The 25,365-nt window shown below is 51.3% G+C and overlaps 1 protein-coding gene across 8 annotated transcripts in view; it reads right to left on the bottom strand.

The window, feature by feature from the left end:
* Ksr1 (kinase suppressor of ras 1) overlaps positions 1-25,365 on the bottom strand; it is a 132,588-nt gene that overhangs the window by 21,911 nt on the left and 85,312 nt on the right. For 6 of the 8 annotated variants that reach the window (XR_003838017.1, XM_021177247.2, XM_029483586.1 and 3 more), the window contains exons 3-9: positions 11,969-12,116; positions 9,502-9,925; positions 7,826-7,830; positions 5,527-5,587; positions 2,976-3,059; positions 1,544-1,605; positions 1,352-1,458 (exon numbers count right to left, since the gene is read on the bottom strand). Coding sequence is in view for 7 of the 8 variants with exons in the window: in XM_021177247.2 (XP_021032906.1) it covers positions 1,352-1,458; positions 1,544-1,605; positions 2,976-3,059; positions 5,527-5,587; positions 7,826-7,830; positions 9,502-9,925; positions 11,969-12,116 (891 nt within the window). In the remaining variant the exon portion in view is untranslated. Of the gene's footprint in view, positions 1-1,351; positions 1,459-1,543; positions 1,606-2,975; positions 3,060-5,526; positions 5,588-7,825; positions 7,831-9,501; positions 9,926-11,968; positions 12,117-24,306; positions 24,616-25,365 lie in introns of those variants that run through there. The other 2 variants (XM_029483589.1, XM_021177248.2) reach the window with 2 other exon arrangements.

Below are 25,365 nucleotides of genomic sequence, written 5' to 3' on the forward strand. Positions count from 1 at the left end.
ATTATAATGATGATAAAAAACTGGGGGGCTTTTCTAGTTATGGTGATGGGGGATTGTACACCAGTAGATTCCGGTCAGTAAATATGAATCTTGGTTGGCTGTGCCCATGAGGACAGAGCCAGATAGATGGTCTGCAGTAGTCAGGATGGTCCCAGGGAACCCCAGGGTCAATGTGGCAGCAACTGGGGAGGAAGCTGAGGCTTAGTCTTCTTCCTTCAACCTCATATGACAGAACCAGGTCTGATGCAGGCTGTTTGGGAGCCCCATCAGGGTTTTATCACTTCTTAGCTGGGTGACTCTGGGCAACTTCCTTGACCTCTCTGAGCTTCCATTTCCTTAGCCATACAGTGGGTCCATCATCACCTTTGCCAGAAGGTTACTGTGTGGACTTGCAGTAAGACAAAGGTCAAGTTCGCTGTCCATAGCAGGTGTCTAATATTTGCTCAAATCTTTCATAGACCTGCTACCTTGGACCAAACAATGCCTGGGATCTTGCTTTGAGACTTAACCAGACCAAAAGGCCAAAAGGCCCAAGAGGGGTCCAGGGACTCTCTGGGTTAGGTGGACTGTAGGTCTGGCCCAACGCCAGCTTTTCTGAAACAGAAAGAAACTCCTTAGACAAAACAGGGCCAAACCACAAATAACAAGTTTCTCTCTTGCAAGACCTTTAAAGGCTGGGGTATGCAATGTACCCTGAAACTCACAGAACTGAAGTTGGCGCTGCTGGCCAGGATGGCTGCCCCAACATGGCATCCACTAAAAAAACATCACCCTCTTCTTTCTGCTCCCATTCCAAGGCTCTAGACCTCCCCGGCCCCTCCAGTCCCTGTAAGCTGCACAGGCCTAAGCGGGAGCAGCAGCATGTGGGCCACCACAGAGCAGGCTGCATGGCCCGGGCATACACATGACCTGAGCTAGTGACACCCATAGACTGGGCAGCAATGGCTACACTACAGGCTGCTCGTGCACCCAGTAACCCGCACTGATGCTTCCGGCTGTCTAACACATTCAGGAGACAATGCGGATATCAGAAATGTGCAGGAGGGGACAGCACTGCCTCCATCTCTGGGGACATCTGTGCCAAAAGAAATGGGGGAAGGTGGTAAAAGAGGGAGCTACAGATATTCGCAGCCCTCACCCCAGTGGCCATACGTGAAGCCCTGTTATTCCCATTCCATGCCACCCGTGCATGAGTCTCGGACCCCTGAAGTGTCTCAACCCTGCCTGTGCCGCAGATCTCGGACTGTGGCATGGTGTCCCACTTCCCCACTGAGCCTGATGGGGGGCTGCTTTGAGGGAGGGAATCCAAGGCTGGGGTTGGCAGTGCTCCCACGGGGCACCCCCAGCTTACCTTCTTTGTCAGGGCCTTGGGAAGGGTTCCAAAATGGGGCTCTGCTGCTCTGTCCACTGGGTTGTTGATATCTGACGGGACAGACTCTGTCCTCCGGAGCCTGGCCACTGTTTGGAAAGGAGGGGGTCCGTTAGGAACGGATGCCATGGGATGCACCCTGGTTCCTGGGGGTGGGAGAGGGGGAGTACTCACGTGGGAGGAAGGTGATCCTGCAGGCGGGAGCTTCCTTTGTGCACTTGTTATGGCATTTTAACCTGCAGAGGAGGCAGAGTCAGTGCTCTGACAGGCACCCCAGCGCCACCCAGACAACTCTGCCGTGGCCTCGGTTTCCCCAAAGCTCTCAACAAGTGTCAACACCAATGTGTGGGGTGTCCTGCATGCTGTAGCTGGTGTCTCCGGCCCCACAAATACCTCCCCTGCTTTTTTTTTAATGATTTTTATTTTATAGGCATTAATATTTTTGTCTGCGCCTATGTCTGTACGGGGATGTCAGATCCCCTGGAACTGGAGTCACAGACAAGTTGTGAACTGCCACATGGGTGCTAGGAATTAAACCCAGATCCGAGCCATCTCTCCAGCCCTGTCTCCCATGCTTTTAAAGAGGGAACTTCCTCCATCTGAGCAAGCTGGACCCGAATCTGATCTTTAAGAATAGTTCTATAGATCAAGGACCCTGGGGTCCCCAAGGGTGTCCTCATTCAGGCACTGGCCACACAGTCTGTCTGGGTCTAACCAAGAACCCACAGGTCTCAGTGTTCCTGCTAATGAAATGGGTTTCAAGGCTGCTCTACCACTGCAAGTGTAGGGCTCGGCAGGGTGGGGCTCAGGGGCCACCGTGTGCTGGTCACATCGGGATGGGAGCTGAGGATCTCCTTTATAAGCAAATGACCAGCAGCTCCTCTGAAGCCAGGGACAGTCATCAGGACACAATCAGTCAGGCTGACCTGCAAGAGACTACTGCCTCGGTCCTGACAATAGCCCAATAGTCACTCATGGCAGCTCAGATAATGAGGGGCCAGCTTCCCAGAAGTCTACATGGTAGATACCATAGCCCCCAAAGGGCAAGTGCCTTACCCCATGTCACACAGCGACATCAGGGCAAGGGCTGGCTGGGAACTGAGACTCCAGGACACCCTCTGTAAGGCGTGTGGGCAACCAGATAGCAGATGACGAACTGTCAGCCCTCACTGTTCCTACTCATGTCCCTTCCCACCGGGAACCATACGCTACGACGCAGCAAAGCTGGGCTGGTATCAAACCTCCATCTCCCCTCACTCTGCCCCGTCTTAAGGCAACTCTGCTTCTGTCGCCGCCCATCCGGTACCCATATCTTCAGAACTCCTTCGGATCCCAGGAGTCCTCCCTTCCTTCCTTGCCTTTGAATTTCTACCTCACTCTACCTAGAGCAAGGTCTAGTGGAACTCCTCTCCCTCCTTCAAAACACACTTCAAATATTCCTTTCTTCTAAGGGTGACTCCTAGGGAGTCTCGAGCACCTGGCATGCCCAGTGGTACTGTGACCAATGGGTTAGAGGAAGTCCTTCCACTCTGATGTGACAGGAGGCCAAGAATGAATTAACAGGGCCATTATAAAGGACAAGGACCTGCTTTCCCTTGCTCATCACCTGCAGTGTTTGCACTTGACGCCGAAAATCATGCTCTTCTGGCACACGTTGCACACCTGTGACAACCATGACTTTGTGGAGAACCTGCAGGGGGTAGAAACGTGAGTGGGGATTAGAGCTGGGCCTCTGGATGGGTCCCGAGTGCGTGAAGGGAGTCTTGGCCTGATCCTAGAACCACAGGAGTTCTGCACTTGGGGGTTACAGCTCCTTTCCCTGGGCATCTGGATTTCCCAGCTGCTGTCAATATCTTAAAGGTTGTGTGGTCAATGGCACCCAGGGTGGCACCAGCAATTCGCATCAGTGGGCACACCCTCGGATTCAGCAGTTCTATTCCTTGGTATTTATTCAACATGTCAGTCCTTGGGGTGAGATGTCATGAGATACACAGGTACAGAGCTGCTGCAGCCTTGTACCACAGTAAGGCTGGAAAACCATGTCCACCAGCAGGTGAACACAGTGCTGTCCCTCCACAGAGGAGCCCATGCAGTTAGAAGATAGGAGCTATTTCCACACACACGAGCAGCCACCTCCAAATCTCACTGCATGGTGACAAAATTAAGTCCAACAGGACACGACTCCATTGCTGATGGTCTAGCACAGGAAAAGCTCACCTGTGACAGCAGGCTCAGAGAGTAATGGCAGGTGGCAGGTGGAAGCAAGATAAATTGGGAAAAGCCAAAGATGACTATCAGTGTGTGGAATGTTTTTATCTTCATCTATCTGTACACAGGGGATAGCTACAAACTCCTATGTGTGCTTTGCTCTATGTAAATCACATGGATTTAAAGGTGGGTGGGAGCAAAGCATGAAGCTGTAATTTGGGCAGTTTTTTGGAAGCAGAACATACATACATACATACATACATACATACATACATACATACATACATACATACGTCCCCACACACGTGCCTGTATAAATCATCCCTGAGTGGATACGTGACCTGTTTGCAGGCACAGTAAGAAGCCAGGGGCAAAGGGGTGAGAGATTTTCACTCTTCCCTTTGAAGCCTCTTGAATTCCGAGCATAGGTATTTTCAGTCTAAATATTTACCAAAACAAAAACAAACCAGAAGATAGACTGGAAGGAGAAATGGGATTAAGGGGAGCGGTATCCTCCAGCACAAAAACGCAAAGCCAGCCCTGGGAAGCGCAGACAACCCTTTCATTTTCAGGGGAACACTCTTAACACAGCAGAATGACTAGAGACAGCCTTTGTGCAGCCATGTGTAACACGCCCACAAGTCTCACTTGGGGATCACATCCACCTCCAGGAGTTAGGTGGGTCCAGGAATCTGGAAAAAAGCAACTCAGAGAGGTGGGTGGTGGTCTATCCTAGCCGTACGTGCCCGGGATCCTCGTCCCTGAGACAGCGGCTGACGGATCCTGGCAAGGACAAGAAGATGCTCTGCCTCCAAGCAAAGGGCTCAGGCTCTGCCTCGGTGACGGTGACCTCAGATGCACTGTTCAACTCTTGGGAGCTAGAACTCCCCCTTGGGTGAGAACTTGAGGCCAGCATCAGCACAGCTGGAAAATAGCCCACAGTTTCCATGGAAACCACAGGCCCTGGCAAGTTGCAATGCCCTTGAGCCCCTGACAGTGTTCCCTGCTGTGATTACAACAGACTTTAGCAGGGACAACCAGAGCATGGCAACCCAAGGCACTGTCCTGCAAGCCGTCCAGAACCATGTGGCTAGCACACTCATCTCATGAGCATTGAGGCCAGACCTCTCGATGGTTCTCACCAAAGGTCTCCAGGGGCCTCTTTTATATAAGAGTTCAGGGTATGCCACTCTTTTACAAACATCAACTTCTGGGAATGTTAAAATCCAGGTTGTTGCTGGACACCTTTAATCCCAGCAATTGTGAGGCAAAGGCAGAGAGGCAGAGAGGCAGAGAGGCAGAGAGGCAGAAGCAGAAGGATCTCTGTGAGTCTGAGGCCAGTCTGTCTACATAGTAAGCCCAGGCCAGCAAGGACTACATGGTTAAATTCTGTTTCAAAAATAAAATAAGGGGCCAGAGAGATGGCTCAGCAGTTAAGAGCACTGACTGCTTTTCTGAAGGTTCTGAGTTCAATTCCCAGCAACCACATGGTGGCTCACAGCCATCCGTAATGAGATCTGATGCCCTCTTCTAAAGACAGTAACAGTGTACTTAGATATAATAATAAATATAAAAAATAAATCCAGACGGCCAGGCAGAGAAGCCTGTGGGCTGCATTGAGAAACATGGATTTTCAACACGCTCCACGGAGGACCCTAATGGCCTTAGGACCTGCATGGCATGAGGTGAATGCGGAAAACCTGTGGCTTCTTCTCATGTCTGTGGTCCTATGTCTCTTGAAGAGGGAGAGAGAGCATTAATCCTCAGCAGGATGACACGAAGACTCAAGTGGGACCAGAAATCCCAAAAGTTGTCTGGTTAAATAATTCAAGAGCTCAAGCTTTGTCGTAAGCCAAGCAGATAGGCCAGAGGCAAAGAGCAACCAAGACAGACCCAACAGTACCCTGTGGAGTCCAGGTCAGCTCTGTACTGTCCATAGCTGAACCTACCTGTGTGTCACTGAGAGCCCGATATCCCTTCGTACCAGCTGTGGGGATCCATGAGGGATTTCTGTGGGTGGAAAGAAGCCAAATTGGGTGAACCGGGGAGGCTCTGTAGAGCTGACCTCTGCTTGCAAGCTTCTAGCTCAGAGATCACAGGCTAGATGGGGCTTGATGCACAGAGATGCTTCACTGAATCAATACCCATCACACAGAGATGGGCCAGACCCTGCTAGTGCAGGAGGCTGTGTGATCACCCTCACACTGGGTCCTTTGCCTAGCTCTTCAGGTGGCACACTTGCCTATATGGCCAGTCTGCTTTGGTGGGAGGCAGTGGGGATGCAAAGCTGAGAGACTCTCATGTGCATACCAGTTTCTGGCTCTCCTTCATTGGGCATTCACCTTTAGGACTCAATTCTGGCTAATTCTGGTTAAACTGGTGGACACCTGACCTCAGCACAGGGCATGGGGCTGGTCAGCCATGCAACTCCACCTGCACTCTTCTAGCCAGCAGCACCCTGGAGATAGTCCTTGCTGGTCACAGAAGAGCAAGGAGATGGTGTGGCTCTTCCGGGCCATCCCTTGAGCCTGTAGAGAGACCCCTGCTCCCCTTTCTCTGCTGAGGAGGACCGTGGGCTTGGAGGGTCCCCTCTGCTTACCATATGCAGGCCCCCTGAGAGCTCCCTCTCCTAAGATGGCTTCCTCTAAGAGCATTCATACCAGTGTTTATGGCAAAGCTAACTTTGAGGTAGAACAATGGCTGGGCCCTGCCCATGACCTACGGCCTAAATGACCAACCTGTGCCCCATTCTTCTGAGCCCAAAGAAGATTCAGGGACCCAGAATTCCCCAGGGCTGATCAGTAGACTATTGCAGGCTTTTTGTTTGGTAAACATGGTGTGGACTTTTATCCAACATATCAAAGGGCTCTATACCCCCCCAAAATTAAGGATCACAGTACTCAGGTAACAAATGTCCCACCCCTCCAGGGCAGCTACTGTCCCTATTCCTAATGTTCTCTCTCACAGCTGGTACTCATGGCACGCTAACTTGTCTAAGGCTGGGTACCACAGACTCGACAGCACAAGGACCCCCGGCCCACACCAAACAAGGAACTGTGATCGTGACAAAAGGGCCTCTGTTGCCCTCCTGACAATAGGGAGCCCACAGCTCTATCACCAGTGGCTCTCTGGCACATCCTCCATGAGGTTGTTTGCCTCTCAACTTCCTCCCAGGGCCAACCCCACTCAGTCTGCGGCCAAGGATGTCAAAAGACAGCACTGTGAGAGGTGTGAGCTGGCAGCTGAGAGAAACAGTAGCAAAGGGAGTGGCCAGCCATGAAGCTCAGGGCCTGGCCTCTGATTTCTCATGTCGGTCACAGTATGCAGCCTTTTGTGACAGGCAGCACGGCTCTGGGTCCGGATGGAATCCTGGTCCTGGGAGCCCCACAGACTCACCGCCCTGGGCCCTTGGCCGCCACAGCCACCAGAGAATGAGTAGTGATGGTCAGAGAGGCAGGCTTTGGTGGTAAGCGGTATCCTAGGGTCAGAGATGTAGGCTTTGGTGGTAAGCGGTATCCTAGGGTCAGAGATGCAGGCTTTGGGAAGGGCCCTAGAGAGAGAGTACAGTACCTTCTCCTCCTTCTGTGCCTTCCTGGGATGGTGCAGGAGCTCCCTCCAGGACTGTCACTGCCTGCCAGGCCCTGCCTGCCCTCTCTCCTCAGGCCTCACCCCAGACACTGTTACCATCTAGCTAGTAGAAAAACAAATCGCTATTCCACTGAGAAAACCCTAGCCGTTCCTGGGGCACTCAGACGGCCCAAAACAGAGTCACAGGACCTCACAGTTTGTGAGTTGGAGATGGAAGGGAGGAAAGCAGGGCTCCAGGGTGGCCTGGGTTTCCTCCTTTTCTTCGGGGGACTTGTACTCTCAGGGTTGGAGCTGTCTCTAGGAATTCCTGTCTCCTAGGGAGGGGAGTTCTGAGCCTTGAGCAGGGTCCAGATGGAAGACATTCCCCACCCAGAGCACAGGGGTCACTACATAGATGGCAAGGTAGAGCCAGGCTTGGGGCGGGGCTCATGAGGGTACTTTCAAAGTCTCTACTTTCCATGGGCTGGGCTAGGGCCAGCCTGTCATTTTAAGGTCAGCTATCTCAGAGCTATTTCACGAAGTGGCTGCCAACACTTTTGCTTCTGGACTATGGAACAGCCAACGGGGCTAAGGTGTGCTCAGAGAAATCCACCCCGGATGGGGACATCGACTCGACCATGACTCCCAGTGGCAGAAGGGATGAAAATGAATTGTTCTTACCAAACCTGGAGAGACAAAAAGGAGAGCAAGGGGTGATGTCACCACATTGGCTCAGTCTGGGCTTGGAAAGCTCCCTGGTTACAGAGCAGGCCAAGGGCTGGGACAAGGGACAGAGACCTAGCCCTGGGTAGGCCTTGCTAGTCACTCAACATAGCAGATTCACCCCACTTTTACCACCAAGAAAACAGGGTCTTCCTAGGTCACGTGGCCCATGGGGATGAGTGCCTAAGGTCCAGGAAGAAGGGGATGGATTGGTCTGTTAGAGAGGCAGGGAACTGGGTAGGAGGGCAGAGACTCAGCCATGCAGAGCTGGAAGGTAGATTCCGGGAAGGGTCAAGCAGGGACATGTTCTGAGCAAACATGGAGCTTCCCTTGCCCAAGGAGGCAGCAGCTAGGGGGAGTGAGGACTTTCTGTTGCCCTTGGAGCTTGCCAGGGAGTCCCTATCAGGGCTGAACCAGGTGGCTGGGTTTGAGGGGAATGTACTCAGAATCCCAAGGTCTGGCCTGAGAATCCGGTCTCTACCTGAATATGGGACTAAAACAATGTCTACTGCTCTTCTTAGGAGAGAATGAGAAACAAGGCATTGGCTGCAGGCCACTGTTAGGCCTCTTTGGTGGACCTGGGGCCTTGAGGTGATTGTCCTGTATTCTACAGCTGCATCTGGGGGCACCCGGGCTGGGCAGCACAGCTGGGTAGAGAGGGCACAGCACAGGCAGCTTCTGGGTTTCTGCTCCATAGTGCAGAATCATCTCAGTCATCCAGGGTCTGACACATAATGGACCCAACACAGCCTTCATGCACACACAAAGCCATGAGGGACACTAAGGCCCCGGGAACCCTCTAGAACAGGAACACCATGTCAAAGAGCCAGGCACCTGAAGCCTCAGGGAAATAAGAAAAAGAACCCAGAGAAAACAGCAAGACCCACAATGGTCTAAATGTCCACTGGAAGGGATATGCTGACCATGTTATACAGCGGCGTGCCGGGGAAAGGTTCTTAAGTCAGGTTGCTTTGGTTAGTATGGCTATTGGTAGTGGGGATTTAGGGAGGAAGGCACACATTTATGGCCTTTGGACCATGTATAAATGCTATTTAAATAGTTGTTTTACTGTTGGTTAAGACATTAAGATAAGGGAAAAGGTGCATGCTCAGTACAGCCACAGGTAATGTTTTTTTCCCCAACTGTTTTCTTTTCGTGGTGAGATATGGTAAGTGTTCTATCATGAAACCGCATCCCCAACTCCTTCCTTCCCAGTATTTTCAATCCTTCAGTGGTTGGATTCTCTGGAGCAACCCATGAACACAGAGAACCAACTGGATTTTACTGCCCATGAACAACATCTAGAATTTACTGTGTGATCTGCCAGTGACCAAGTAAGTACTGTCCAGATGGGCTAGCCTCTGAGAATCAAGCTTGACACTTGAGGCACTGGAGATCCAGGGCCTGTTTGTTACTGTGGCCTAGTCTAGCCTATCCTGACTGATACACAGCACCATTTTATACGTGTGTGTGTGTGTGTATGTGTGTGTATGTACAGTAAGAGATCTGTTGGGATTCAGTCCAACTGCATCATAGGGATGGACACCTATTTTTGTTCTCCATACTTCTATCTGGGTTGACTTTATCAGTCCTTTGTATGTGCCTAAGAGGGTGATGCCACAGGGCCTACTTACTTCATTGGGGTGACGTCGTCGATTCGGTTTCCCAGCTGGGACTCGTGGGACTTGCTCCGTGTGAGTGTGGGAAAGCTGGGGAGCAGCTGGAAGACCTTGCGGCTTGGCGGTGGGGGTGTCCTTGGTGGCTTCAGCTTGGCGTGCCGTCGTAGCTGGGGTGTGGTAGGGGGCGTGATGAAGCTGTGCAGGGCCCGAGGGGTCAGCCGGCCACTGGTGTGCAAGGGGATACAGGAGTCCGAGAGGCCCTCACTGAGGCCGGGGACCGGAGAGTCTGAGGCAGGCAGGGCGGACACGGAGATGGAACGGGGTCCCTGAGTGCTGGCACCCGCTCTGCCCAGCGAGGAAAGCATGTCCATGGGAGGCCCCAAGCTACTGTCTCGTGCATCTGCCGAACTCCAACCTGAGTTCATTTTGTGCTCCCCTCCTGTGGGCCAAGGAGTCGGTCAGAAATACAAGGCACTCAGGGGCGCCACTACTATGGGAGAACATGACACAGTGACAGAGGTGACACCATTACTTAGCAGCAGGCGCTGCTCCCAGCTTCACCTTCTCCACCCAACAGCACCTTCTATGGCACTCAGCTGACACCAGGCTATGAGCACTGATGTCACACTCTCTGCTGTACTGAGAAATGCTGGGTTGCCCACCCCAAAGTGGGGCCTCAAAAAGGGAAGAGGTGGCAGCTCCCATAAAAAAAAATGCTGCAGTGTGTGATCAAGGGAAAGCTGTGTGGGAGGTGGCACACACCGTGATCCCAGTATTCAAGGGGGTGGGGAGGTGGAGAGAATCTGAAGCTCAAGGCTACCCTTGACTCCATAGTGAGTTCAAGGCCAGACTAGTCTGCAAGAGACCCTGTTTCAAAAACCCTAAAGGAAAAAAAAAAAAAAAAAAAAGACAAAAATCTTCAAACGTCAGCTGGATGTGGTGGTGTATGCCCAAGGAGACCTTGCTTACAGAGGAAAACAAAGCACACAAACATGAAACAGAAGCCAGGTGTCACCCGGGCTTTGTGTCACCCATCTGTGTCACAGCACTCAGGGAACTGACACAGAAGGAGGATGAGCTCAAGGCTGGCCTAGACGATACGGGAAGAAAAGACCAGAGACCGTAAGGAAAATGATGGCAACATTTGCCACCCTCCATAGGCCTGACCTTTAGTGACCCCCAGTTCACTTCTCCATCACAATAATCCTGTTAGAGAGGCAGCCTTTTTGTACAGATGGGGACCTGAGGAACAGGGAGGCCGGGGGTGGGGCTGACTCCTCAGTTCATCCTTGCTCTGACCGGGCTGGAGTGCAAGCAAGATGCTCTGACTGCTTTCAACCCTGGTGGCCAATGAAGAAGTCATGTGGGATGATGGGAAGCCCACAAGCTGTCACAGGGACACAGGGGCTTCACGGCTGAGAGAACAAGAAAGGAAGCTGTGGAAATTCCCTTCCCCAGAGCTGTGTCCTGGCACGGTGGACCCCAGACATACTGAGTACCGCAGGAACTCAGATGCCGTGAACAAAGAACTTAGGCTCTATACTTTCGGGGAATAAAATAAATTAGCTGGGCATGGTGGCACACTCAGCAGAGGCAGAGGCAGGTGGATTTCTGTGAGTTTGAGGCCAGCCTGCTCTAGACAGGGAGTTCTAGGCCAATGAGCACTACTACACAGTGAGACCCTGTCTTTAAAAAGAAAAGAAGAGGAAAAAAAAAAAAAGAATATAATGCCAGACGTCTCCCCTTTCAGCCTCAGGAGGCTGGAGATGAAGCAGGTAGCTCAGATCTTTTAAACGAGCCCTGCCTTCCTGCCTCCATTCCTTAGGCTCATGTCAGTGCCTTCTCTGGGCAGTAGTGGGAACATTAAGTCAGGCGTTGGAAACCATTTCCAAAGGCATAAAGTGCCTATGAATAATCCCAGGGGAGATTGTGGTAATGGCGGGAGTATACACGGCCCGGCCCGGGATAGCCCTGTGTGCACTCTCCAATCAACAGCACGTTTTCTCTAACTATGCAGGGTTCAGGCCCCACTGGTACTAGAGTGGCTTTGTGAGCAGAGATCTGAAGCCGTTCATGAGGACAGGAGCAAGAGGGAAGCCATTTAGGGAGGGAGGTGGAATGCAGGAAGCTAGTGGGAAGGGCTGGAGCAACACAGATGCCTTCCTGTACATGTTGGAGGCGCGGCACACAGAGCCTGAACTGAAGGCAGGCTAGGATTCCTAACAATGGCTGAAGCTTTTAAGGTCAGACTGACCAGACCAACTGGGCTCCAAGGCCCTGGGGAATCTGAGAAGGCTTCCTAGGGGCCAAGACCCAGTATATTTTCTAAACAGCCACACCAAAGCTACCCCCAAACCCCGAAGCACACTACCCCTATCTATCCCAAGGCCGACTCTGGCAGAAGTCCCATCTCCCAAGGGAACCAGCCAGGCCTGGGAGCACAGGCAGAATCGAGTCCTGGGGCAGAGTAGGCATTGCTTACCCAGGCCGGTCACCTTCCGAAGGCAGGTAAGGGCTTGCTGTAGGCCGCTGCACTCCTCCGTGCTGGCTCCCCAGCGCCACAGCATCTCCTTGGCTTTGGCCTCGTCCATCTCCAGCAGAGCATCCAGTGTGAGCTCTTGGGGGATCTCCTGGGGGGCCACAGAGGGGACAGGAAGAAGGCTGAGGGAGCAGTGTGGGAGTCTTGGCCCTCCGCTCTGAGGCCAGGCCTCCCAGCTGAGTGGCAGGGGCCAGCTGCTGTCTCGGACAGCCTCTGACTAGAAGCCACACTTGTCGGGAGCAGAGCTCTCTCACTCCCCCCCCCCCCCCGTCAGGGTGGCAGAGACAGCAGCTGAGCAGAGTGCCACCTTTGGGTTGCAGATGAGGGGAAGAAGAAAACACCAGAAAAACCTGGATGGGGCCTCGAAGCCTGTTTGTTTGTTTGTTTGTTTGGTACAGAAAAGTTAGGAGTTATGGCTTTGGAAGCTCTTCTAAACTTGATTGTATCTGAATCACACAAGAGACATCTCAAGCTAAGTTGCTTTTAACAAGGATAAAACAACAAAACAAAACAAAACAAAACACAAACAGCATTTACTGACTTGTATTTAAGCTGGTCAATATAGGTCAGCTAGACTGGCCTGTTATCCCTTCTAACTGGGAGGCGGAAGCAGGAGGATCCTAAGTTCAAAGCCTGGGTTAGGAAGTGAAGTCAAGGCCAGCTAAGGTAACAGTGAGACCTTGTCTCATAATAGAAAGTGAAGGCTGAGGCTGTAGCCCAGCTGGCACAGTGTGCCCAGGATGCACAAAGCCCCAGGATCTAATGATGCGCAAACCTGTGCCTGTAATTCTAGCTCTCGGGAAGTAGAGGCCGAAGGATGGCAAGCACACGGTCGTTCCTGCCTTCGCAAGAAGCCTGAGGCCAGCCTGGGTTACATAAGACTGTCTAAAAATGGGGTAGGGATTGGGGAAGCAGAGCTGGCTGTGTAGCTCAGTGGTTGGGGAAGCAGAGCTGGCTGTGTAGCTCAGTGGTGGAGAATTTGCAGGTCACTGGGATCACATTACACCTGGAGAATGAGCCTCAGAGGGCAACACTGCTGGACAAAATGTCTTGTGGGAGGTGGGGGTGGGGCATTAAGATAAAGTGTGCCTGCAAACCTGAGGACCTGAGTTCAATTTTCAGAACCTAGAAAAGGTAAAAGGAGAGAACTTGACTCCATAATGATGTCATCTGTCCCTATCCATGTGCACTGAGGTATGCACATGTGCATGTATTGTATATATACACATTAATAATAACAATTTTAAAAAATCTATGATTGGGCCAGCAACATGGTTTAGCAGGTAGGGGTAACTTGAGGACAAGCATGATAAAATGAGTCTTATTCTTGGATCCCATAAGGCTGTAATTGCTACATGCATGCTGTGGTGAGTATATGCACACACAGAGATACATGTACACACACACACACACACACACACACACACAATCTCTTCAGGGTGTAAAGGGAAAAGTGGCTAGGGAACTTTTAAGGCTTTTGTGTCGGAGGCTGGAGAGATGGCTCAGAGGTTAAGGGCACTGTCTACTCTTCTAGAGGTCCTGAGTTCAATTCCCAGTAACCACATGGTGGCCACAACCATCCATAAGATCTACCTGCCTCTGACTCTCAAGTGCTAGGATTAAAGGCATGAGCCACCATGCCTGACCTTAGAAGAGATTTCTTTTTTATCTTAACTTTTATTTTATGTGTATGGATATTTTGCCTGTTGTGTCTGGGTACCATGTCTGAGCGGTACCTGCAGAAGCCAGAAGAGGGTGCTGGATCCCCTGGAACCAGAGTTATAGGCAACTGTGAGCTGCCATGTGGGAGCTGAGAACTGAAACCTGCATCCTCTGGAAAAGCGGCCCAGTACTTTTAACCACTGAGCCATCTTTCCAGCCCCCTCAAGAGTTTTGAGTCTTGGTGCCATTCCTGACAACATTACGTGGCAACACTCAAGAGCCCTTCAAAAGCAAATGGCTTTCTTTGGTTAACCCCCATAGAGCCCATGTGAAAAGAACTCAGGCAGACCTTGGAGATGGAGGGTCACCCGAGGAGAAATGTGGGTGGCCTCTCCGGTGGCCTGTAGGCTGCTGACACCCAGTGAGAGACTAGAAGCTCAGGCCTGAATGACACTCCCCAAATGCTTTGACTAGGCAACTTGACAGAAATGAACTAAATGTTTCAGACAGGGGCTCAGAATCCAGGGCCCCTGTCACCTGTTCTTGCTTCTCCCATGCTTTGGGGAGATGCCTTCTCTGGACTGTCCTTAGCTGCGTTAGCCACAGGTAACACACCACTGCCTCTGCCTCTCCTAAAATTCCTACATTCATCTCGGAAAAGATGACTAGGGACTGGAAGCCACTCACCTTTCCTCTTCTCTGCAAGATAATGTTGGTCCCTTGGGCTCACTTAAATTCCAAAAGCATCACTTAACACAAAGAAGCTTTTTCTGTCCCTAAGGACCTCTCAAAACTGCCAACCTCCCTCCCTCCCTGCACAAATAGATACAAACATTGGGATCTTCTGGCCAGTGGGGACAACTGCACTAAATCTGAGCGTGTAACGTTCTTGTGGGGCTTTTCTCCCATTCAACTTTTGACAGTTTACTCTGAGGGGCTGTTGTAAGGTGGAGGGAAATTCCTTCTGCCCTAAAAGTCACAAGAAATTGGATTCTAGCCAGGTGGTGGCGGCGCACGCTTTTAATCCCTGCACTTGGGAGGCAGAGGCAGGCGGATTTCTGAGTTCGGGGCCAGCCTGTTCTACAAAGTGAGTTCCAGAACAGCCAGGGCTATACAGAGAAATTCTGTCTGGAAACAAACAAACAAACCAAAAAAAAAAAAAAAAACCCAAACAAACAAACAAACAAAAAAAGAAAAAAGAAAAGAAATTGGATTCTGCCACCAACCTAAATTTACTTGGAAATGGATCCTTTCCTCAAAGCTTCCCCAAAAGAGCCTATCTAGCCTGACTAGCATCTCACTTGGCTTTGTAAGAGTCTATGCAGAGAAGGTTGCAACGGTTGCAATGGCCTGGGGTTGAGCTCCTCGCCATCCTCCCACTGAAGAGCTGGGAACTTACACAGGGGCAGTGCCTGACATTGCTGAACAGTACGAAGCACTAGAAAACTAATATAAGCGTGAACGTTGAGTTAGACTGACTTCAGAGTTGGACCTTTCCTCCCACCCTAGGAGTCCCAAGATCCAATGGATCACACCTCTGGCCTCTGGGGGTTACAGTGCCCACCTCTGCTGGGGGTTACGGGGGCTGAGCAAAGAAGTAATCCCTATGCACAGATACAAACAAGTACAGGGAGCCAGCAAACACCTCCATGGCTGGACTGGCCAATCGCTGTCTTCATCGTCTTCCACATTCTTATTGCCCTTTAACACTTTCCACATGTGTAGTAACTGGGGTTCCCACATACCCCAGATCAGTAAGTCTAGAGAGCCTGAAGGATTTCAAGGGTTCTGAAGGCGACCTGGATCTAGTTTTGTTTGTTTCTTTGAGGTAGGGCCTTATACTATATCCCAGCTGGGCTGGAAGCGATTTTACAGAAAGCTCAGGCTGGCCTCCCCAGTCCTGGTGATCCTCTGGCTTCAGAGCCCAGTGCTGGGCCACAGGCCTGCAACACCACACTCAGTTCAGGTTCGATTTCAAAAGAGTCATCTCCCTGTTGGTGCACTTGCAGCGCTGCAAACCTTAGACTCAAGGGTCAAGCTGAACTGACTGAGTCCTGGAGACTCGTGTGGGCCACGTCCCTCCTCCCACAGGTACCTGCGTCTCCGCTGGGGCTCTGGCAAGACTCTCAGTATAGTTTACAACAGTTCCCACCACAATGAGAAAGAAATACACAATACCAAGAACCAGTGGTCAGAAAAACTCTTGGTTGTCAGAAATCCTTCCACTCCATCACATGAAAACCCACAGGAAACCGCTGTGGAGGGCGGTGCTGGGAGGAGACGCTGATAAAAGACCAGTTCACACACAGGAGCTTCGCGCCTGCCCACCGGTCTTCCTTATGTTCCCAGCAACTGTTCGTCACCACAGTGCGACCTGGCCATCCTTCCCCTTCGTTTTGCCATGGAAAGCAGCTTGATAAGATTGTTGGGTCAAGGATGGGTGAACTTTACTTCCACACAACTGCACTCATGCCTGTGCATGACACAGCACATGCCTGGAATCCCAGTTGGGAACTGCATACAAGAGGATCTTAAATTGGAGGCCAGCCTGGGCCACTGGGTGATCCTGCCTCAAGCAAAAGTCCAAAGGCAACTACATAAAGCAACATTCTACCTCGGGTGGGATGTCCTCGGCTGGTCACCCAGACACCCACGCATGGGCACACACCCACATGCACACATACTGCCGAGAAAGCTGAGTCAGCAGGTTCCCGGAAGATGAGAGACATACGCTGTGGTGGCAATGACGGAGTCAGGCATGGGAACCCCAACTTCCAACCTAGCAATAAAGCTAATAGGAAGTAACTCCCTTTTATCCCCTCTTCATCAACCACACTGTGATGGTTTGTATATGCTCGGCCCAGGGAGTGGCACTATTAGAAGGTGTGGCCTTGTTGGAGTAGGTGTGTCACTGTGGGTGTGGGCTTTAAGACCCTCATCCTAGCTCCCTGGAAGCCATTATTCTGCTAGCAGCCTTCAGATGAAGATGTGAAACTCTCAGCTCCTCCTGTACCATGCCTGCTTGGACGATGCCATGCTCCCACCTTGATGATAATGGACTGAACCTCTGAACCTGTAAGCCAGCCCCAATTAAATGCTGTCCTTTATAAGATATGCATTGGTCATGGTGTCTGTCCACAGCAGTAAAACCCTAACTAAGACACCCACCCTTACAATTTCTCAAACAAAGTAATTACAGTCATTACCACCACCCATTTGCCGGGGCAATATGTCCACTGCTTTGTGTATGCTATCTCTACTGGAACCAGTGCAGGAAGCCCACACCACCCAGTCCATCTATTAAAACTCCAGGAGTTCAGAGAACTTAAATAGCAGCCTGTCAGATGCAGGGGCTCCTGCCACTGTCCTATGATGGTGATTGCTAAGCTGGAACTTGGATGCTTCCTTTTAGGGGAGAGGGCTACTTCAAAATAACCAATCTCTACCTGTCGTGTTTTATAAAATGGCAGTAGAATGCGTCGGGAGGGAGCACCTCAGAGGGCTGGCCAAGGTGTCTCCAAGGAGTCACCACCATGTGACAGGCCTAGTACAGAAGGAAGCTGACGGTGAAGGGAAGGGGATTTGGAAAGGAGTAGAGGCAGAGGAAGGAGGGAGCCAGAGAAGGATGGAAAGAGAAAGGAGAGAGGAAGAGGCCAGCCTGGAACACATGGAAAACAGAGAGAACAGGAGATGGAGATGGAGAGAGGATAGAGAGACAGACAAGTATACACACATAGGGAGAGGGAGAGGGAGAGGGAGGGAAAGAGGGAGAGAGGGAGGGAGAGAGGGGGAGAGGGAGGGGAAGAGGGAAGGAGGCAGAGAGGGAAGGAGAGAGAGGGGGAGAGAGAGAACACATACATAATGGGGGTAGCCAAGCAGTTCTTATACCCCAGGTTGGTTCACACCTGGCAGGCAGCTATGCAAGCTGTTGCTAGGTAGCTGTTGGGCAGAGCCTGGAGGAATTACCGACACTACCTACATTTCAACAGAACCACTCAGTAACTCGGAAGGCCCTTTGTTCTTTATCCAAGGGAACTAACTTTCCTGGAAAAAGAGAAATAAAATGTTCGCATCCTTTTCTTTAATACATAAAAGAAAAGTAAAAAGAAGACACGATTTTTCCTATAGCTTCAAATTGGCCACAAGTGTCCTTTGCTTCTCTGAAGCCTGGGGATCAAGCTGCTCCCCCCTTAAATATGGCAGGAGTGTAGCGTTTCTAGTCTTCTCTCGTCTCTGCTCTTCATGATCAGATTCAAAACAGTGCTAGGAGACGGACAAGATCACAGTGGATGGCAGTGGGAATGCTGGAGAGGAGAGCTGCCCTACAGCCCTCCATGTGCTGGAGCCTCCACCACCCTGCCCCCAACCCCAGCATGGGCCACTCAGCGCTTCTGCCTGGCTTCTAGGGGTATGGATACACACCCCTAGACATGGATGTATCAGAGTGCCTAGCACTCCATCTACACCAGTCTGCTGCTGTCACTTCTGAGTGGCGGTTCTTTCTACCACTTAATCTCCGTGGCACGAGGAGGCACATGGGGAACTGGAGGGGGGAAACCCTAGTCCCCAGAAATTGCAGCAGTGGAGTTATCTCTATACCCATCCTTTTATGATTAGATGTTTTCTGCCACAAAGCTAACCAGAAACCCACCCACTGCTCTCAGTGTTATGGGAATGGAGAAAGCCAGGAAGGGTGCCAGAACTTCTAGCATTAAAAGCAAACAAACAAAAACAAAAAACAAAACTAAGCTGGGCTTAGTGTTCCAAGCCTGTTACCCACAACTGGGAAGGTTGAAGCAGCTGGGTCAGTACTTCAAAGCCAGGTATGGGTACATAGTAAGTTTGAGGCTGCATAAGACCCTGGTTTGTCTGTCTGTCTTCTGTCTGTTTAAATAGCAAAGGCATTTTGAATTATCTTTGAATGGTTGTTTTCCACTTGGTGGTAACTAACTCAGATGAGAAGGGCCTGTGTCGTCATCGTCATTCGTCATCTTCCTCTTCTTCCTCTTCCTCCTCCCCCTCCCCCTCCCCTTCTTCTTCTTCTCCTTCTCCTCTCTTTTTTTGTTTTTTCTTTTTTTGTTTTTGTTTTTTGTTTTCGAGACAGGGTTTCTCTATGTAGCTCTGGCTGTCCTGGAACTCACTTTGTAGACCAGGCTGGCCTCGAACTCAGAAATCTGCCTGCCTCTGCCTCCCAAGTGCTGGGATTAAAGGCATGTGCCACCACCGCCCAGCGAGACCAGAGGCTTCTAAAGCCTTCCTCTGCTGTCACATGAGACCTGTTACACTGCAGTGAGCACCCTGGTGGCCAGGCTATCTCAATGAGCCAGCCAGCCTGCACATGAAGTGTGCAGTCTTCCATCTCTTAGGCCTGATGTGGGGACTCCATGTTAAGGAAAGGTCCAAAGACAAACATGCTTGAAGCGGGCAGATTAACAGAAGAAAGTATCTGTGGCAGCCCAGCCCCCACAGTCAGAGGAGCCTCCCAAGCACCCCCACCCCCAGAAGTGGTCCTGGCATCAAGTCTCAGCCAAAACAACTCAAAGCCCCCAGACCTCACACACAGATGTGACTCACCTACTCACCAAGACAGCACAGCACAGGGGAGTCTGTTAAACCAGAATCACTCCCATGTATGCTAGGGGACTACAGGAGTTAGGGATCAGCCTGCCTCCTGCTCAAAGGGAACTCATGGGAAGGGCCTCTGGGAAACCCTCTCTGGCTTGAGAGGTCCCTGGCTGCCCACCCACCTGGAGAAGATGGCCATCTGAAAGCTAAGAACAAAGCCTACCTCCCTCTGCTATGCTCTGGAGAGCTGGAGCAGGGATGGAAGCCGAGAAGTCCACATTGGCTTCTAGAACTGCTACTCACTCTAGCTGCTGAACCGAGATAAAATATGCTAAGTAGAAGCTGAGAGAAGCCATATGCCCCAGCCATGGACCCGACATGCCTTGGGGCTCACATGGCCCACGAGCTGGTGGCGGGAACACTTGCCTCCTCGGCTCTCTCTGCTGCTTTCCCTCAAACCATGACTTATGTTTTCCAGCGAGAGACATTAAATTATCCTTTCTGGTAATAATGAGAAAGCAGGGATAATTGTCAGCCCAGCCTGTGACAATTAAGCCATGCCATTAGCAGGAGCCTGCTAGTCTCCGTTCTCTGTAGCAGAAGGAAAGGGAAGGGTCTAGCCAAATACGTCCCCATCCCCTGTCTCCAGCAGCTGGCAATGGCTAGGGTCACAGGTCACTCTGGGTATCAGATGGTATCCTGGGACTTACCAGCAGCCACAGGGCAGCCTGTGTCTATACTTAGAAACACAGGTGGGCCAGCAAGAGGACAGTAGTTATGCCAGGGACCGCTCCGCCTAGTGTGGGTCACATACACACAGACACACTGTACCTCCAGCCAGAGTAGAGGGGACAGTTGGAATGAGAGCATATTTAGGGCGAACTCTTAGCAGTGGGATAGAAGCAGCTGCAAGGGGCTCCCAGGAGGCCTATCCCCTCCTGCCCCTCAGCCCCACCCCTGTAAGGGGCTCCCAGAAGGCCTCCTCCTCTCTTGCCCCTCAGCCCTGCCTCTACTTCAGGCTCCTCAGCAATGTAAGCCAGTCCCTTTCCTGGTACTTTCCAGGACTGCCTGGTACAGCTCTCCAGTTCTAGACTGCACACAGTACTACTGTTCAGCCTCAGTGCTACCCACCAGGGCCTGCCTCATAGCAGTCTTCCAGACCCACTTGGGCACAGAAAGGCCCCTTCTTCCACTTTGCCATGACCCAAACGTCCCCCAAGACGACACTGTAAACGAGTGGGTGTGGTCATGTTCAAATGACACTCGGTAACTCTCAAACTTGAATTTTATACCATTTTCATGTGTCACAAAAATATTTTGCCCTCCCCTCTCTGACAGTTAAAAGTGAAAAAAACAAAACAAAACAATCAAACACATAAACAAACAAAAAACCAGATCAAGAACCTTCATTCCTTAAACAGTAGTGGACTAGTTCTGGTCTGTGGACCAGAGCTCTTTAATGCTGATCAAGTGGGCTTATTCAGTCACTCCATAAGTACTTGCCAGCTATGTCTGGCTTCATCTCCCAGAGGCCCTGGCCCCATTGTTCTTCCTTTCCTGCTTCCCCTTGCACCAGCATCCCTGGTCCCACCCCAGTACAACGTCAGCAAGAAGGGGTCATCTAGGACAGGCTTCTGGCCAGGTCCACACCTGCCACTCAAAAACCACAACCTGTGCCCACATTTCCAAGCCGACCTGTTCCACTGCCAGTTGAAAGTGGCTAGACATGGTCCATGAGAGAAACACACATGTACCCAAGCTTGGGGGAATTGATGCTTCCCTTACTCCACACCCTCCCAGAGTAAGAGACGGTTGTGAGTTCCATGCCAGCTTAAGCTACAGAAAGAGGCTTTCTCAGAAAATAAATACCATCACCCACAAGACCCAACAGCAACGCTCACATCAAAACTAGAATAGTTTGTTCAAGTCTCCGGGTTCAATCTCCAACATGGAACAAAGCAAAAGACAACACGACCACCCTGGGACACCCATTCAAACCAGCCAGAGACGGGGCTGGAGAGACTGCTGAGTGGTTAGGAACACCCACGGCTCTTGCAGAAGGCTGGAGTTCAGTTCCAGACCCTGTGACTAGCAGCTTACAACCACCTATAGCTCCCGCTCTAGGGGAGCTGACACGTCTGGCTTCTGTAGGCGCCTGCACTCATGTGCATGTGTGCACACGCAGACTTAAAAATAATAAGTCTTTAAAAAATTAAAGTCTGTTTGAAAGGAAGTCTTGGGGTCAGGGTAGTTTGACTACAGCCAAAGAGCTACATAAACCCCTGAGTGACATTTTGCTTCTGGGGAACTGGCAAGTGAGAAACTCCCATAACACACAAAACAGCTATGCAGAGGGACCAGAGGCCCTTCCCCAACCATCCCCTGTTCTAAGGCACAGCTCCCAGATCGTCAGGCTTCCCTGGCCTCCTTTGTTGATGCAGCAGGCACCACGCGAGCAGGTGACAGCTGGGTGACAAATGACCATATGCTGTGCCAACCACATCAAGGCACTTCTTGAAGGAAATGGGGAGCCGTGACAAAGTTGGGCCTGCCCCAGAAGTTCAGGGTGCCGGAAAGGACAAGGGCTAGTCTGAAGCATTTCCTATGGGTAACCTAGCCCTCCTGAGAGTCAGCTAAGTCCCTGACATAGTACAGGGACATTGCCATGCCTCCAGCCATCTTTACCATCTGCTGGTCCCCAATATTTCCCCTGTTCAAGTCCTTCCCCTCATTTTCTCAGTGTCAAGGACTAAACCCAGGAGTCCTGTGTATTCTAAGCAGAAGCTGACCTATATCCCCAGCCCCAGTTCTCCCCTCTTCATACCTGCATCTACCTCCTCCAGGTTTGCAGGATTCTGAGACCAGCTGGCGAGTTCTGCTGCAAGTGGATTGCAGCTACATGCCTGACCCCTAAGCTTCAGTCCTGCAGGGCCAGAAGCCTAATCACAGACCCCTCTAGCAGATCACCACATTAGCATGGGAGGTTTGTCTCCTGGGTAGTTTGTCTGTCCCAGAAGGGAATGAACTGGGTTATACGCAGGCAGGAGCCCAGGGCCGGAGACCTGAGAAGCAGATTCTCTGTCTAGAGACAAGGGTTCATTGTTTCAGAGCTCCCCTAAGACGCCCGGACAGGAGCAGCTAGAGACCTCTCAGGCGACCCAAGGGCAGGCAGTAGTTTTCCAGGGCTGCTGAACACTAAAGGCCCCACAGCAGCACTGGGCTTCAAAGCTATGGAAGCCCAACAAAGCTTCTGAGAGGGCGGCTAAGACCCAAGCCAGGGGGGCTGTCACCATAGCTACCAGGTTCTGAGGACATGAAAGAAGCCAGTGGATACCCAATAAAATAAGGAGAAACCCATCGGCTGCCAAAGTCGGAGGCAGACTTCAAAGAGACCTTAGAGATAATGTAGCCTACAAGTGAATTTACAGAGGAAGAAAGAAAAAAGAAACAGGACCTAAAGGAGGAAATCTGCCTGTGTTATCCAAACAGCAGCTCTGGGACCAGGCCCCGGTTATCTGCATCCACAGGAACCAACAGCAGAACAGGCCGTGCCTCATGGCGGGCCTCCTAACATCTCCCAAAGTCCATGAACTAACGGGAACCACAAGAGAGAGGACGGACACATATAGACAAGGCTGGGGTTGGGTGGCCAGGGCAGTTAGATGGAGAAAGCGCAGCACTGGGAGACTGTGTGTGATTGTCACTTAGGAAGCAGGAAGGTGTCATGGCATCCAGCTGAATAAGGAGGCAGGGTTAGTATACACAAATAAACAAGGGGCAGGGTTTATGGGATGCATCTGGATCAAAGTGACAGGTCTAGCTAATCTTGGTAGGAGTGGTGTCTGTAGGGAAACAGCCTTAAGGCCATAAACATGGGGGAGGAGTAGGGCAGACATTCTCTGCACACACTGTCAACACTCACACTTGATTCCACAAGGGAGGCTTTGCCATTTCTGTCCAAGCCTGTGGAGAAGGCATTCCTATTTCCCAAGGACCCCTGAGACTCTGGGGTCCTTGACATGGCTGGGCCCACATTAACAGCACACATTCCCTCAGGACTTCACCTGCTCCCAGCAAGCCCTCCCTACCCATTTGTCAAGGCGCCATTCCTTCTAGGTCACCTGAGCTGGTGCCACACAGAAGCTGAGGGGAAGCCCCTGACTCCTACGCTGAGCCTCTTTTCCAAAGACGACTGCCCAAGTGGTGCCAAGCCACACGCTGGGCTTGTGGGACCAGAGCCCTATGTAATCCAAAGCAAACAGTCCTAGGATGTCACTTTAGAACCTGCCAAGTCCCTAACACAGATGATAGAAGGGAACAAATCTTGCCCACCGTACCTTCCCTAACTCCGGTGACAGGAACACGTTTTATTATAACAGGAGGATGGGAACCTCAAAGCAACAGCTATATCCAACAGCTAGCTTCCAAGACAAGAGCCAAGGTTTACAGGGGCCCATGGCCCACCGATTCTTACACAGCTTCTCAGTGAGCATCCTCCTCTCTAATCAGCTGAACCATGTAAGTAATGATTATGGGTATTGCCACCACTCAGTAAGTAGCTCAGGCATTAAGTGCTTGCTAGCTATACATACAGACTCTGAAGGGTTCCGTTACTCATCCTGGGCCACTGCAACCTGGGTCTTGGCCCCATTTCTCTCCAGTCAACATTTAGATTCTCTATGTGGCCCAACTTCCCTGTCCTGACCGACCAGAAGACTAAAGGGTAAGGTGAGCTCAACCCCTCATAGCAGGAACAGGTCAGGTCTCATGGATACAGCAGGCTCAAAACAAGTGTGTTCTGTCTCAACCAGAAGCATGAAAACAGCCAACCCCTTCATTATAAAGATGGGGGCCATCGATGTCTAAGACTCGGACGGCTCCTTAGCCATTCTCTGTCATAACGGAGGGAGGGAATGGGACGTGAAAGGACAGTCACCTCCCCTAAGGTACATGCTTTTCTGGTGTGTTCTAGAGCCAGCTGGCAAAGCAAGGACTCAGGGTCCAGCCAAAGGGACCCATTTCGAGGACCCAAAGGAAGGCCCTCTGCTGCCTACCTCACAATTCTCATCTGGTGCAGGCCGGCTTGAGCCTTGGGCTTCTCTCGGCAAGGTGGGTGGTGGGGCTTCTGGGTCCCTTGACGCCTTTGTGGTCACCCAACTCCACAGGCAATGCATGGTGAGGGGGCCCTGAGCACCGCAGCCCTGGCCCCCAGAGCACTGTCCCACGGAAAAGCAAGGCAGGGAGCGGGGTTTCTGTTTTCATTACTAGCGAATGGTCACTGTAGCCAAAAATAGTTTGTGCCTGGGAGCTGGGGAGTCAGCACATATTTCCCAGAGCAGGTGCTGGACATGAGGCAGAGACAGAGGCTCTGGGCGGCCTCATGGCAGGGGGTGGGGACCCAGGATGCCAGAACCCAGCTTTCCCTGCCTCACTGCCTCCCTGCCAACAGCAGGAACTGAGTCAGGGGGAGCACCGTTCTCTCTCACCTCCCGTGAGTCATCTGGGAACTCCCCACCTCCACGTGAACTGCAACTACCCTTTAACCCCCATAGCCTCTAACACTTTCGGGGCACACAAGAACCTTGAGAGTTACAGTGTGCCCTGGAGAGCGGATAAGACAGCACCAAAGGAGCATGTGGTGGCTGTCACACAGCTAGAAGTGACACAAGGACCAGTGACCCTTCCTCTCTCAAAATAAGAAAAAAAATGAAAAAGGACTCCAGAGTAGGGTGGACTGCCAACGTTTGGGACAATTTCACTTTCCTTTTGAAGTTTTTCTGTACTTTCTAATTTTCTTAAAATCAACACTTATAATTAGATTTGGGGATGCTATGCTAAAGCAATAAATAATTGCTTTTAATATAAATAAAATTAAGGGTACTGAGGGGGGTGGGTTAGTTGGTTAAGTGCTTGTCCCACAAGCCTAAAGACCTGAGTTCAGAGCCCTAGAACTCAAGTAGAGGAAGCCCGGCAAGGTGGCCCACAGCTGTCATTTCAGGGTTGGAGAGGTGGAGACGGTAATCTCCTTCAGACTTGGTGGCCAGACCGTCTGGCGAATCAGTGAATCCCAGGCTCAGTGAGACCCTGTCTCTGGTGTTTGTTTGTTTGTTTTT

This window comes from Mus caroli, chromosome 11, assembly GCF_900094665.2.
Source record: "Mus caroli chromosome 11, CAROLI_EIJ_v1.1, whole genome shotgun sequence".
In the NCBI taxonomy this organism is placed as follows: Eukaryota; Metazoa; Chordata; class Mammalia; order Rodentia; family Muridae; genus Mus; species Mus caroli.